This window comes from Natrix helvetica, assembly GCF_964273705.1.
Source record: "Natrix helvetica genome assembly, chromosome: 1".
Lineage (NCBI taxonomy): Eukaryota > Metazoa > Chordata > Lepidosauria > Squamata > Natricidae > Natrix > Natrix helvetica.
Window position 1 is genome coordinate 88,733,659 of NC_138548.1, and position 16,351 is coordinate 88,750,009.

Sequence of the window (16,351 nt, forward strand, 5' to 3'; positions counted from 1 at the left end):
TCTGGTGTCATCAACTCTAGTCTTATAATCTTATAAAATTAAGATTATTTAAACCACAGGACCATAAAAGTAGGCTAGACAAAGTTGTTTTCTAGGTAACTGCTAAGATAACTGCTTTTCAACTTCCAATTTAGTAATAATATGTTCACAACAAAGCTTCTTCCTTTCCTCTCAGCTCAAAAGAATGTTGTATGCATTAATGAACAATGCTGCCAATGCTGGTTCATTGTACTGAATTTTAACATTTATATATTTAATTTTTATCCCACGTACAGGTAATTCAAGGTGGTGATCATACATAACACAGATAGTCCTCCTGTTCATTCAGTGGCTGCTTGAAGTTACAACAGCAGTGGAACAAAGTGACTTGTGACCATTTTTCACACTTATGACTGTTGCAGCATTCCCATGATCACATGATCGAAATTCAGATGCTTGGCAATTGTCATGTATTTACGACAGTTGCACTATGCCAGGTTCACATGTTCATCATTTGTAACCTTCCCAGCCAGCTTCTGACAAGCACAGTTAACGAGGGAACCAGGTTCACTGAATGACCACATGATCACTTAATGACTACAGTGATTGGCTCAGTTGTGATTGTAAGTCACCCCACCTTCCTCTCACTGAGGTAGCTTCCATAATCTAGAACATGAGCCCACTTGTACAAAGTTCCCTTAGAGTAGTATCTGGATAGTAAACTACAAGTCTCCAAAACAGTTTCAACTGCATCTGAGCAATTGGGCCACGACCACTTTCTCAGCTTACGGGGAGAAAAAGAAACACACAATACCTCAAGGAAATTTTATTCTTCTAGTGCTATAAGAGGAATTTTCCCAGGGAGAATGGAGCTTTTTTCTTCTCGTATCAGAAACAGATTGAGACAGATTATCTCCAGAATAACCTAGGAAGGGTGATTTAAAGACCCACAATTTGAGCCCCCATCCAAACCCAGGTTAGATTGTTTATATGCAACCCACAATCACATCCCTATTTTAATATTTCTCCAGTGATACCAGATACCGTATATACCTTTAACATTTCTTGAAGCCTTTATGACTTATCTCTATAATTAATACAATGCTTGTTTCAGTTCTATTCTTACATATGACACTATCACTCCAATGCACATTTCCAGCATACTCTCATGTCTGCTACACAGCCCTTTTAGTGCTTTTCACATACATCAAAGAGTCACTTATTTCCATCAAAATCTCTCTGCATTTCCTCCATCTGTTGAATATTAACTGTTCTTTTCCCTCAATACATTCTTTTATCTATATAAACATTACATTTTTTCTTATCTTCATTGTTTGTGCATTCTCTTTTCATATATATTTTTCCTTTACTGCATTTTCCACTTCGTTATTTCACCAAACATTCCTTTTCATATTCCATTAACACAACTACAAACACTTTCATGTTCACTTTACATAATATTTTTCACTCTGTTCCAAAGTTACACATCTACATCTATTTATTCCCTATTTGGGGAGATTACTCTATAAACCTTTTAAATATAGGACATATGTTGTATTTTCTCTTCTTGCAGCCTAATTTCACTAGTTTTTTTCCCACTTCCCTTGTCTTCCATCCCTTTTTTTCCCAGGGTCTACAGTAATGGTTTGTCCTATGTCACATCTGATTCCTTTTGTGAAGGTTCACTAATTCCCTAACCTTTTATCATAAATTGTTTCCTCATACATTCCTTTCTCGTGTGTACAGATGGATAGACTTTTGTTTAAACTAGCTATTGGAACCAAACATTCTTCTGAACAGATATTTTCCAGTTGCCATTTCCATTCATAACCAGTATTATTACATAATCTGAGCATTTAATGGATAAAAGGATCAAAAGTATATTTGTTGAGATTCCCAAGCCATTAATATCTTTTATAAAAAACCTGAAGGAATTTGATTAAACACGTAATATTTAAAAGGCCTTTGGAATAACTAAAGCATTCTGTTCGTTAACATTTTAAAACTTTAAAATTTATTTTTCTTTCGAAATGAGACTACAGTAATACAACAAGGGGGAAAGATTTTTATTGAATATTAGACAGCTCAGAGAATGCTTAATAATGTTTAGTTGCAATTTCTTTGCTATGAAAATGCAATTCAGAACTCGAACAATTACCCACATGGTTTCAACTTGATCTATAATTAGCAATTTGGGCTGAAATGGACAAGATTCTGAACATGACTTTATATCAATTATTGGCAAGAATGACATAAGAGTCCTTGGCATGAAAGGCATACAATAAGATAAATCCAATCTTATTTCAGGTCATTAATATATGAATGATGCCATTTATTAATATATGAATAATGCAATCATCATGGAACAGTTACCTATCCACTCTTTAATTTTTATTGCATAAGGAATAAAAATGTGGAGAAGATTAATTCTTATGGAGAAGGTTAATTCTTGCTTTTAAGCTTCTCTTTCCATTTGTGCATGGATAAGCAAAGGCATGATGTACTGCATTTCTCAGCAATCATCTTCAGTAAATTTGGATCCTATTTGTACTGAGCACAACCAAAGTCATAGTTTATTGTTTCAATTTTTTTTTTGCTGCTTTATATTAAGCCAAGCTGATGCAATTGACCTTTCAAGTGTTCTCGAACAAAGTTGAGGTAACGTGAAGTCTGAACATGGTGATCAGTTCCATTTGCACTTTCTGGATTCTTTCAAAAGACAATGGACCTCTTTTTATGATGTGATATCCTCCTTTTTCAGAGTATATTAAATTAATGAGAATAATTTGCCATAGTAATATATGTATGTTGTGGCAGAACCAGTCACAAAGTTAATTCATACTTCAAAATGATATTTCTGATTTAACTTCATGGCTTGAAAAGCCCTATTAGAATTATGAAGACCAAAAAAAAAATGTCAATAAAAAGTGATTCAAAGCACTGGATGGGAAAAAAGCAATGTAAACATTTTAGGATTTAAATATCTACTCCATTCACACGAACTATAGTGTCAGTCTTCATGGCAACAGCAGTGGCAAAAAGACTTCCTTAACTGATTCAAATAATACTGAATCCATTAGTTAATTTCTACCTAATAAGAGCATCTTGCTCAGTGTTTTTTTTTTAAAAACACATTGCTTTCTGCAACTCAACTGTTGTCGTCAAATTAATCTGTGACATAATTTTAATGTAAAATCGAATATAGAAATCATGACATGTCTCTGTCTCTGTGTGTTTATGTGGGTGCGAGCAACAGAGATTCCAATTTGCTTACTTTCAGAATAAGAATTAGGGAATCAAAAACATAATCAGTAAGAAATAAAGGAAATGCTAATGATAAGGATTAATCCTATGATTACATACTTCCCACATTCTCAGTGTATTATATTTCTAGATCATATTATAAGGTTGTATATTGGAAAGCCCAGGACTAACATGGCAGTATGAGCACAATATCATTCCATGTCAAGATCTAAAATCATAGACAGTTTTTAAAACAAGTTGATGGCTGGTGGAGTACATACCGTCGTTTTTACTTCCTCTTTTCCCATCATCTCTGGTTAAACAGGTTTAGCAGGCTTTTAAGGCACTACAAAACCCTGCAGCTGTTGTAAACAGCAAATACATTTTTATATAATGAAAAAAATATCTAGATTCTTCCTGGCGTTAAAATATCCAGATTATTTCTTTTTAAAAGGAAAAGTTTGAAAAGCATTGAAAAGTATCATAGAAAGAAAAAGCATAAGAAGCTTAGTATGCTATTAGATTCTAGAAGAGACACGGTGTTTACTATTTGGAAGCAGAACAGAACAAAGTGGACCTTGGAGGTCTCTAGTTCTACCTCCTGCTTAGGTAGGAAACCCTATAACATTTCAGACAAGTGGTTATCCAATCTCCTCTTAAAAACCTCCAGTGCTGGAGCATTCACAACTTCTGCAGGCAAGTTGCTCCACTGATTAATTGTTCTGTAGGAAATTTCTCCTTAGTTCTAAGTTGCTTCTCTCCTTGATTAGTTTCCACCCATTGTTTCCTATCCTCCCTCAGGTGTTTTGGAGAATAGCTTGAGTACCTCTTCTTTGTGGCAGCTCCTGAGATATTGGAATACTGCTATCATGACACCCATAGTCCTTCTTTTCATCGAACTAGACATACCCAGTTCCAGCAACCGTTCTTTATATGTTTTAGTTTCCAATCCCCTAATCATCTTTGTTGCTCTTCTCTGCACTCTTTCTAGAGTCTCAACATCTTTTTTACATCATGGTGACCAAAACTGGATGCAGTATTCCAAGTATGGCCTATAAGGCATTATAAAGTGGTATTAACACTTAACATGATCTTGATTCTATCCCTCTGTTTATGCAGCCTAGGACTGTGTTGGCTTTTTTGGCAGTTTCTGAACACTGCTGGCTCATATTTAAATAGTTGACAACTGGGACACTAAGATCTCTTTCACAGTCACTACCATTGAGCAAGGTGCCACATATACTGTACCTGTGCATTTTGTTTTTCTTGTCTAAATGTAGAACCTTCATTTTTCACCACTGAATTTCATTTTGTTAGATAGCTCCCAGTGTTCTGTCAAGAGCCTTCTGTATCTTAAGCCTATCTTCTGGGGTGTTGGTTATTCCTGCTAGCTTGGTGTTGTCTGCAAATTTGATGAGTTCCCCATTTATTCTCTCATCCAAATCATTGATGAAGATGTTGAAGAGTACTGGGCCTAAAACAGAGCCTTGGGGTACTCCACTGCATACCTCCCTCCATGTAGATGCAATTCCATTGAGGACTACACGTTGAGTGCGGTTGGTCAGCCAGTTATGAATCCATCTGGTGTTGATGCTGTCTAACACACATTATTCTACTTTATCTAGTATTAGGTTATGGTCTACATTATCAAATGCTGTACTGAAGTCCAAGTAAACTATATTGACAGTATTGCTCTGGTCCACTAATTTTGTCACTTTGTAAAAGAATTTGAAAGTGCTTTTCAGATTCTGGAAACAAATGAGAAAGTTTCTGCTTCCTGATCTCCCTATGAAATTCTCAGAACTATCTCCAAAAAATATCTATTGGTATAGATGTCAAATTATTGATTCAGATAGATTCCTCTTTGTTTTCCCATGTTTCTATTTTCTTACAAAGTGGAAGGATAAACTAATGAATGGATCAAGATGCATACTTAAAATACTGTGGATCCACCAATATTAGTTTTAGAAAAAGGACATTCATATACCCTGTAAGCACATTTCCATTTTTGTGAATATAATGGAAAAGAAGTTTCTCCATTACTTGCAACTTAGGGTCTTTTTTTCTCACTTTGTTTGTACATCTAGGGACACTGAACCTGTGGGTGACATCATTACATAACAAGCCTTTCTATCCCTGCTCTATTATGATAGTTACTCCTTTCAAGGGTGGAGATGTTTATAACATCTCCACACATCATATCACCAAAATTTCCTAAACATTGCAGTAAGGAAAAAAAAACAAATATGGGGAGGGGGGAGAAGTTGTGCGTGGCTGACCTGCTACCTTTGTGGCATTTACCTTCAACTTTAAATTATTGGTTTGCAATTTTTGAAGGCTTCTAAGTTATTTGAAGAGAATTTAATCTTATCAACTGGGAAAACATGTAGTACAGGCTGGTAATACTGATCTCCATCAAGTCCTAGATTGTTTAGTGTTCATGGTTTCTAGGTAGCATCATGCAGGCAAAAAAGATAAAAGGCCTTTCTACCACTGCAAATCAGACTTGTCAACATCCGAGGATAAACTGGATTAACACTCTATGAAGAACACCATGTATCATCTTAAATCCATGGTCAAAGTTAGGAGCAAAAGAGATTGGCCTCTAGGGACAATGATGAGATGCAATACAGGAAGATATTTCATGTGTTTAAATTAGGTCAAGTCATACCTAAATTGCTTGCTAACACTGCAAGATTAAGGAGGGGAAGGCTAATTCTCCCATTTTGGAAATTAGCAAGGGTCCCCATCTTTTTGCAAAAACACATATTTCTTCAGCAAACAAGAGTAATATGAGCAAATGCATTTTAGAATATAAGGTAGAGCATTATTGCTTTATGAACTATTTGTGAATCAGAATTACTTGTGACTCAGACATTAGGGTTAAGCCTGAATAGAGAGATTGGCAGCAGCTCATAGCTAGATATTTGAGTAGACCCAAGGGCAATAAAATAATATAGTTTCATCTTTTGTCATAGGGAAAGAAAAAGAGATTCACACTGTAGCCCATACAAAGGCAACGGAAATCATTGCCATATTGCTACCAAGAGAGTTTTACAGAGGTTTTCAGATTTCACTGTAGTCATTTCATTTCAGCCATAGTGTTAGAAAAGGTTTGTAGTTCAATGCATTGGTACAGCGTATCAGATGAGCATAACAGAAAACCCTACCATTCTTTCTTGGCACCACAATTGATTCCAGAATACATTTGAAACATAACTCTGCAGTTTTGAGGAAGGTTAGAAGGGAGGGGAGGGGAGGGGAGGAGAGAAGAGATTGCAAAAAATAGATACACATTTCTTACTTACTTTAGTCCATAGTACTTGCTCCATCCACAGTCAGTAGTAGAAGTGGGTGAAAAGTGTAACACACCTTAGAATATCCTGATTCCAAAATCATTTTAATTCATGAGTCAAGGGCAGGCAATGTAATTTCCAATCTAGACATAATATATTCATGACTTGTTGTTTGGTACCTAGTCTCTATGTAACAGAAGTATCCAGTTGGCTCATCAATTGGAATGAATCTGTGCAATCCCTTTTTAACTGTCTGAACTGAGGACCATTGGCACATGGTAGGGTTGTGACCTACCCAAGTTCAGTGCATGCTATGTGATGTGGTAAGTCTTGAATCTTGAACCTGCCTTCTAAGAAACAAAAAGGGTTGTCTCTGTAATTCTCGTATGGCTTTAGGGTGCCATTTCTTGATCATTTCCTGCACAAAAGCTAGATTAGTGCTGATAAACTTCATAGGACAACACTTTAATACTATAATAATGATAGAACAGGTAGCAGGATAAAATCAGGGGCAAGAGTAAGGACAGAAAAAAAAAAGATTAGGAAAATGGAATGGCAGGTACAGAAAAAAGGGATCTAATGATGAAATGGCTACAAAAGCCATTTGCTAGTGGTACAGAGCTGTTGTTTGTGGTACATAGCACACATGAAACTTGTTTTCTCCACATCTCCCAGTCTCTTCTGCTTCACAGCAGAATGCATCAGGAGTGCTAACAAAATGTTCTAAGTTTCAAAACTGAGAATTTTTTTAATCTTTGAAATACAATGCTCATCAGTTTTGGGGAAGGGACTTCTTTAGCATTAAGAAGCTGAGTAACACCCTTTTGATTTCCTCTCACCAAATCAAGTTTTGAATTAAATTCTGGGAGATATGTTTGTCCTTCAATCTCTTGCATTCTTGGCATTTGCTTCAACTTACTAATAAACGCCAAACCCTAGAAAGGGTGAAGATTTTATCTAGGTGCAACTCAGGGCAAGATGTACTTCTAGATGATAAAATGAAATATAGTGAAAGTATAGTACAAGAGTCAGACAACAATTGCAAGTTTTAACATGCATTTGCTAGATAAAAGTTTCATGATGCCTTGAAAACAAAATAGCACGCAAGGACAAAACTTTAAGCAGAAAAAATGTTATATCCATAAATGAGCTGCAGAGAACTTCACAGTACAGTTTTGAGACGTTGCAAATTATTACAAGTTCAGCTTTTGCAACTTCATGTGTCTTGTTTTGCCAACAAATTTCAAACAAGTTTGAACGATGCCTTTCTCTGTAATTGATCCTCCTTGAGAAGATGGTATATCTATGTTTTCTTATGTTGCCACATTATAAAGGAGGACAGCCAATTTGGCATTGTGGTGAAGATGCTGGCCCAGAAACCAAGAGACTGACCCAGAAACCAGGAGATTGGAAGTTCTAGGTCTCCCTTAGGCATGAAAACCAACTGAGTTGCTTTGAGACAGTTACTCTTCCCTAGCCCAAACATCCTCAGAGGATTGTTGTCCCTGGAAAATGGGAAAATGCACCTTTCAAAGGAGGAGGGACATGGAAATCAGATGAGATTTTTCCCAAATTCATGTTTCCTCCATCTTCTCTCTCTCGCTCTCTCTCTCCCTCCCTCCCTCCCTCCCCCCTCTCTCTTCCTTCCCTCCCTTAATAGTTCTTTTTTTCCTTCCTGTCCCCTCAAATCTTGAATTTCAGGCGTCATATTTGCACATCCCTGGGCTCCCTGGTATGTTTGACAGCTTGAATGAACCAAATATGAAGGTTATATCATCATCATCATCATCTCTAGATTTTGCATATCAGCTGCATCAATATCTAAGAAATCAGGTCAAATCAATACTCGATAGCAAAAAAAGCAACCAAGATGTTGCTTTACAAAACTGCGTACCTTAAAAGGGGATATTAAAAAAGACCTAAGGGGCCTAGCAATTATGTGGGTTATTGTTCCAGAGTCAGAAAAACATTTTCTGATTTTTGTCATCAAGGATTCTTTGCACTTTCTCCTCTGTGGCTCTTCTTTCTTAAAACAAGCTCTCTAGCATGTGATACGGAAAATATTTTCCATCTTTTCCCCGTGTAAGAAAAAGAAAATACCTTTTTCATAAAAATGAAGCATCCAGCTAGGATCCTAAATTGTCTTTATAATCAAGCAAAGTTTCTTCATTTCATAGATGATCTTTTGATCCAATGGAAGTTCCTAGTGCCATATATAGGGAAGGGTAAATAATAATATAGGAAACCAAAAGCTGAATTGGTTGTTTGTTTTTTTAAAACCAACTCAACTTTGCGTTTCATTTTTTATTTCACCTGCTATTCTTGAGAAAGGAGGAAGATCTCCCAGTTCCCTAGAGCAAATTTACAAGGCTGTAAAAGAAAAAAGAAAGAATTGGTGACTATAACTGTTTAACATACGTATATGCTGCCATCAATAACAATATGCTGTGTGTTAAATGTTGCTTACTTAAATTAAGGACTAATATTACTTTAGCTTCCAAAAATCAATCTTTATAAATGTAGATAAATTCCTGAGATGATACCTTTATTATTTCATTGACTATTCTTTTATGATGGTTAATAATATAACATAATGTTAATAATGTAACATAATATGATGATTTAACAATACATTAGTAAACTTGAATGCCTTATCTGTACAAAATTTCTACTCATCGGGAAAGACTAAATACCAAAATACCATTTATAGCTCATTTAAATATAAATATCTAATATATAAATATTCTTAACCAGTACTGGCTTCAAGGTGATATGGTGGTGCAGCTAGAGAATCTGAGTCCCCAACTTCATAACTACTTGTTTAACGCTTGCAGATTAAGAGTTCTCGCTGATATTTTTCTTGCCTGCTCTATGTGATTTTTGAGAAAACTTCTTTTAATCTCATTGGTAACATTTGGGACATAGTGGCTGAATGGCTGATCAGAAAAGTCAGCAGTTCAACAGTTCGAATCACTAGTGCCACATAACGGAGTGAGCTCCGTTACTTGCCGCAGCTTCTGCCAACCTAGCAGTTCGAAAGCATGTAAAAAGGCAAGTAGAAAAGTAGGGACCACCTTGGTGGGAAGGTAACAGCATTCCATGCACCTTCGGCATTTACTCATGCTGGCCAGATGACCACGGAGGCGTCTTCAGACAGTGCTGGCTCTTCAGCTTTGAAATGGAGATGAGCACGCCCCCTAGAGTCAGGAATGACTAGCATGTATGTGCGAGGGGAATTTTTACCTATACCTTAACATTTGGAATTAACATTTGGTTGACCAACAGATTATTTTAATTTCCTACTCTGTTTATTCTAGAAGGAGTACATTGAAATAGTGCAAATTTTGATATTGTTACAGGTTTTTCTTTTTTTCTAGTTTCACAGATTTCATGCTGGTTAGAAATTCTGGATAGTCTGGATAGATTTTGAGAGAACCAGTTTGAGAAAATTTGTTCACAAGAGTACAATTTGGTGGTCCTTCTCTGAACAATCTATGCGGGCTTCCATTCTCTTGAGTTCTTCACTCGGCTTATGCTTAATATTGGTATAAATGTGATCAACATTAGTATAAATTTGACCAACAGTACCATAAATGATCATTATTTGGGTCCGGTGGTTAAAGTGGTTGAATTAGAAGCTGTGAGTTCTAGTTCTGGTTTAACATAAAAACCAACTGGGTGATGCCAGACCATTTATTATCTCTTATTGTCTAGGAATAAAAAAAGGCAGAACTAAAAATGATACAAGAAAATAGCATGGCCTATTTCTTCTCTTGCTAGGATTCAGATTTTAATTTATTTATAGCCTTCCCCCACCCCTTTGTTAATTTTATAAACAACTCAAGATGGCAAACATTTAACACGCCTTCCTTCTATTTTCCCCACAACAAGAATTCTGTATTTTGCATTGAGCTGAGAGATAGTGACTGGCCCAAAACTAGCCAGCTGGTTTTCATGCCTAAAGCAGGACTAAAACTCACAGTCACCTGACTTCTAACCACTAGACCAAACTGGCTACAGCTCTCACAAATGGACTACTGTATTACAAATGGACCAAGGCAACCACAAAGTATCACTTCCCAAGAGGATAATAGTAACTCTTCCCCAAATCTCAGACAAGTACAGTATAATTCCAAGACTTATGAATCTTTGAGCTACCATGTAGAAGGTACCACTGGACAAGTATACCATGTTGTAAGCAGCTTGTACACTACTGGACTGTGTGAGTTCTCCTATAGGCTTTATCTCAAAGTTCCATGGAAACACAAGCTATTAATACTAATTAAGCAGGAGGAGATGTGTCATAACATGAATAGTGCACATGTTAATAACTTGTTCTATGACACAGCTGCCCAGGAGGAAAATATCAAGAAGCCACCACCTGAAAGATATATGTTATGTGGAACTGCCCTTTAATCCTATATCCAAGACAAGGAATTCTAGGATGCAGCAATATTCCCTGCAGCCATTTCATTCCTCTGCTACAGCAATCCATTTCCCTCTCCTGCTGAATCATGAGGTCAGAATTTCCCAGGTCAGAAACAGTAAGGTCAGAAGGAGGTTCTGTGGTGGATTTATGATATAATAACCTGAGAAGCTTGCTGCTGTTTTGGCACATATACAAAGTGGCTAATTCAGACTTGGGTTGGAATCATTTCACTGCACGTGTAACTTTAAAAAGGGGGTATTTTATCCTTTTTTAAAAAGGCAATACAGTTCAAACTGAATTTGCAATTAGATGTTAGCTAACATTTAAAAAGGGCTAATCAGGTTACACTTAATACTTGGATTGTAAAGCACAAAGAAATTTACCATAAGATATAGTTGTCACTTCCAAAGAGGGAAATTTTTTAAAAAAACATATCCTGGATTAAGACAATGACAAACTATTTCTCTGTGTTGCCAGGATGTCTACATGTCTACATTAACACATAGTCATCTAGAACCAAGTGCAACTACAGCAATAGCACATAATTTACAGAAAGCTTGTAAAGAGAGGGAGGGCTTATAGAAATATCTGTCAACTGGAAAAATACTAAACTGAACAATTGTTTTCATATCTAAAATGATAAATGAGCTATTAATATATTATTAATTATTTAAATTGTCCAATCAGTCAATTCATTACAGGATTGTCTTCAGTAAGCACAAAAGGATTACTCCCTTTTATGTGTGATCAGATCCAAAATGTAATACTAAGGTTGCTTAAAGTGGTACATGTAATCCTATTCTTACTTAAGAGTTATTCCTATTCAGCTCTGTGGGATTCTTTCCCTTAATAGAGTTGGACTATGGGTTTTATGGGACAGCTACCAATGTCTGCAATAGAGATCCCCAAGTAAGGAAAATTGAGAAATCAAAACATACTGTTGCACTTGTTTCAATGTCATTGGAGATTCTCAATCATCCAGGTCATGGTTGTCCCAAAGGTGGGCATTCTTTTCTTTTTCTTTTTTGTTTGAAAATGTTTAACTCCTAATCCAAGAAGCAAAGAATCTGAACTGAAAAAGCTTCTTGGGTGAGAAGCAAAATGTTTTCAAAGGAAAAAAAAAACCCAAGTTCAGTTGCCTTTTGGAAAAAAGCACACCTTTGGGACACTTGTTTCAATGTAATAGTTATTCTTTATTTTAAGGAACTTCAAAGTATATTAGACAGATTTCATTTGTAAATAACAAAGCTGAAACAGCCAAGTGACTGTTTATTCTGAACTACTGACCCACAGGAGTTTATTCTGCAATAAATTTCATGCTACTGCTAGTTAGAAAAGAGGTACACAGAGGCCAAAATTCTGAATTTATTCCCATTTTTTACATACGTGATTATTTGCTTGGAATATTACAGCATGCAATGAGTTTCTGATTCCATTCATCTAAGTCTCCCAGCCACAGCCATTCCACTTATATCAATTACACTGATACTATTTTGATAGCTGCATCTACTTGTTATAATCCAAAGAGTTTATGCTCTTGATGGGTTTGTCCAAGCCACCAATCCTTTCCTTCCCACCAATCTCCAAACATCCACAAGATTCCTCTAAAAGAATCTAAGGGAAAATGTGCAACTACAAAATCCATAAGGACAGAAAATAGCACCACCAGGTGGACAAACATATAGCTTAGAATGACACTGGACAGACAGTCTTTTCTTTGGGACTAAAAATGTGTAAATGTAAAATTAATACTGTTGGAAGAAATCTGGGTTCAGTTCCAAGTGGGGAAAAAGACACTGCAAACATTGGAGCTGTTTGGAAAGATGGTTTAATGGTGGACAGGATTTCACTTCTCTAGGAGAGGGTTAGATTTTAACTTCCAACAATACTTTCCTAGGAAAGGAATTCCAGATATCCAGGTTACCCTAACAGACAGCAAACTATAGCCAAGAAGATTACATGACTGTGTGGAAAAAGAAGGATGAACTTCATATCTTTGCTTTAAAAAAAGATATTCAAACATTTGCATGTAATAACATAATCGATCCTGTCAACTCATTTGTTTTTGAACATTCTTTTAATCTTGGAGTTGGTTAAAGTCAATACTACTACATTAGTCTACAAGGACCTTGTGCACTCCCATTGTTTCTGTTAAAACAACTTCACCCAATTTCAGCCTTTGTCCTTTCACTGATATCTCCATTGTGCTGCAAATGAAGTGCAGGCTTTATCTTCAAAGAATTGTTGAACACTTGGACTTGAATTATGAAATTGCAAATGACTGGCCGAAATGGAATTTTGAAAATTGAACACAGAATAGCAAAAAGTAAATGTCAGGTAAAAGGAAAAATCCAATTTAGACTTTTGACATAGAAACATAGAACACTGATGATAGAAAAAGACCCATTGGTCCATCAAATCTGTCCTTTGAATTTTGGTTTTTGATTTCTTTTTAATTTACTTATGTATTTTTTTTAAATTTATGTTGGATTATAGACACATGCTTATCCCAAAGATTTAAAATCATCCTTATGCTTCTGAATTTATTTAATACTTTAAAAGTGCTATACCATTTTGTTAAAAGTTGCATGATCTTTTTTATTACAGCCTAATGTTGGTAGCAAACTACTACCTTCAAAGTACATGGGGTAAAATTTATTTGAATCCCACAATGCCACATTAGCTAGGAAATAATTATTTTAGAAAGACAGGAAAGATTCAAGGTACTACCTAGCCATCATTGCGGTAAAGTAAAAATATATCCATAGTTATTGTTTAGTTCCCCATCCCTACCCGAAGTATCAACAATGTCAAAAAAAGAACATAAAATAAAAAAAATCATTAAAGCCTTAAAGAATTATATCACTTTTGTTTCATATTATTTTGATGTGACCTAGCTGCATGCTTGCATTAATTACAAGACCTATATGGCTGCCTATTTCATACAAAGATTCCTAGCAGCTCACAACAAGCTATAAAAACATGGCTAATAGCAAAAGTATCCTTCTTTCCAGGTGCCGCAACATAACTTTTCAATTGAGAGATTTATTGGTCCCAGCCATGTGATTATTTTTTTATATCAAACTTGCAACACTTTTTCATGCTGTGAAAGAAATATACTCTTCATGTTCTATGTTCCAATCATAACCTTTATCTACCACGTTTTTATGCTATAGATTATATTTGCTCTCCTGCATCAGAATTTCTCATCCTTGTTTGTTACCCATATTCTGTGCAACAATGCAACAGACACGGAAGATTGAAAAAGAACACTTTTGAAAGTTGTGTATACAAAGGAGTGTGTGTGTGAGTTTGTACTTACATTGAAACAACAACCTCATGCAGAGATATTTCACTTAATAAATTATATCAAGGAAATTAGCATTGGAAAAGGTATCACAGAGAATTTATGTGATAACCAACATACATAAAATTAAATTGCATACATAATAGTGGAATGTATGAAAAGTTGCAAAGAAAAAAACTGTTTTTTTTAAACTGATGAGAAAGTATAGATAGCACTAACAAATACAGTATAAGACAGAAATTATACCTACTCAGTCTTTCTGATACAAATATCTTTATCTGAGCATTTGACCAGAGGATTGTACAGGACATAATTTAAATTGAGTGATTATTCCTAGATAAATACATCTTTCAGTTGGGGACCCAATAGATTTTAAGAATTAAAATGGAATAAGTCAAATTTGCACTTCAAACATACAAAAATCTTGCAGATTAGCCATCAAGCCAGTAACCACTTACAGTATTTCATACAGTAGTCAAACAAATGACTTTAGAAAGCCCTCTAGCAGGGGTGGGTTCCTGCCAGTTCTAACCGGTTCAGTAGAAGAGGTTCGTCAAATCTACCGTACTGGTTAGAAGAGGTTCCACCGGTGGACCTGGAAGTAAGTTCCGGAACGCCTGCCCTGGCCCTGTCACTCACTTGCCCAGCCCATTCCGTCACAGCTTGCTTGCTACCCCACCCATCTGCACTAAACTAACCCAGCCCGCCGCTCACTGATTGGCTGGAATCCAGCCAATCAGTTAGTGGGCTGGAGTCAACCCGCCCACCTCTAACACCTGTTTAAAAACGTGGCGCCAATGGCCAACATTCCTCTTTTAAAAGAGTCTTTCTCGTTCACGAGCAGTTGTTGCATCGTGTTTGCTGATCGGGTCCTCCCTTTGCTTCATCTTCCAGCAGCTTGCTGCTTCCCTCAGGTAAGCAACTAAGCGCGAGGGGGGGGCAGTGGGAGGCTAGCGTACATCAGCTCATGGCTTTTACGAGGGAAGCCTTCAGGCCTTCCCTCACGAAAGCCGCAGGCTGACATACACCACATGGCCGAAAGGGGATGGGTGGCGGTGGCGGGAGGCTAGCGTATGCCAGCTCGCGGCTTTCGCGTGGGAAGGCCTTCAGGCCTTCCCTCGCGAAAGCCGTGAGCTGGCATATGCTGCATGGCTGAAAGGGGTGTGGCAGCGGCAGCAACAGGAAGCTAGCATATGCCAGCCCACGGCTTTTGCATGGGAAAGCCTTCAGGCCTTCCCTTGCGAAAGCCACGGGATGGTGTATGCCGTGTGGCCGAAAGGGGGTGGGTGGCAGTGGCGGGAGGCTAGCGTATGCCAGCTCGTGACTTTCACGTGCAAAGGCCTTTAAATTATTGTGTGTAGAATACTTTAAAATGGTTTTATTTTAAATTATTGTTGGTAGAATCTTTTTTTAAATTATCTTAGACTATTTAAAAAAAATTCTATCAACAATATATTAAAATAAACCATTTAAAATTTTCTATACTCAATACTTTTAAATAAAATGATTTAAAAATATTCTATCCAAAATACATTTAAAAGTATTGTGGATAGAATATTTTTAAATGGTTTATTTTAATTTATTGCGTATAGAATATTTTTAATGGTTTTATTTTAATTTATTGTGTATAGAATTTTTTAAATGGTTTTTAAGGATTTTTTATTATTTATAGAATATCTTTTTAAAATTATTTTAGTGAATTTTTATTTATTTATTGTTTATAGAATATATTTATTACAAGAAATATTCCTTTTTGCAAATGTTTTATTTGTGATGCAATATGTTGCTTTTAAGTGTGCAGGTTGGTGCATGGTTTATGTGTCTCAAAGTGGCTGCTTTTCTATGGGCAGGCCAGGTTGGTGCAAGGCAGCTTTGCCAGATTTTGTGTGTTTCTGTGTGATACCTGGTTGTTTAGGTAATTGTGGTTCCTGGTTCTATGTGCTTCCTGGCACTGTCCTTTATAATTTCCCACAATGCCTTGATGGTTTTTATTCCAGTGGCTTTGTCTTTCCTGTCCTTAGGGTTAGGTGGCAGAGGTTCAATCTGTTCTATGTTAAGTACCACTCCTTGTTTGTTTGTTTGTTTGTTTGTTTATTG

General features: G+C 36.3%; 1 protein-coding gene across 3 annotated transcripts in view; it reads right to left on the reverse strand.

The window, feature by feature from the left end:
- EHF (ETS homologous factor) overlaps positions 1-16,351 on the reverse strand; it is a 117,174-nt gene that overhangs the window by 55,452 nt on the left and 45,371 nt on the right. For 2 of the 3 annotated variants that reach the window (XM_081949085.1, XM_081949084.1), the window contains exon 1: positions 6,531-6,599. The exons of the other annotated variant lie outside the window; for it this stretch is intronic. In XM_081949085.1, the coding sequence (XP_081805211.1) occupies positions 6,531-6,554 (24 nt within the window). In that variant the 5' untranslated portion in view covers positions 6,555-6,599. Of the gene's footprint in view, positions 1-6,530; positions 6,600-16,351 lie in introns of those variants that run through there. 3 annotated transcript variants of the gene reach the window in all.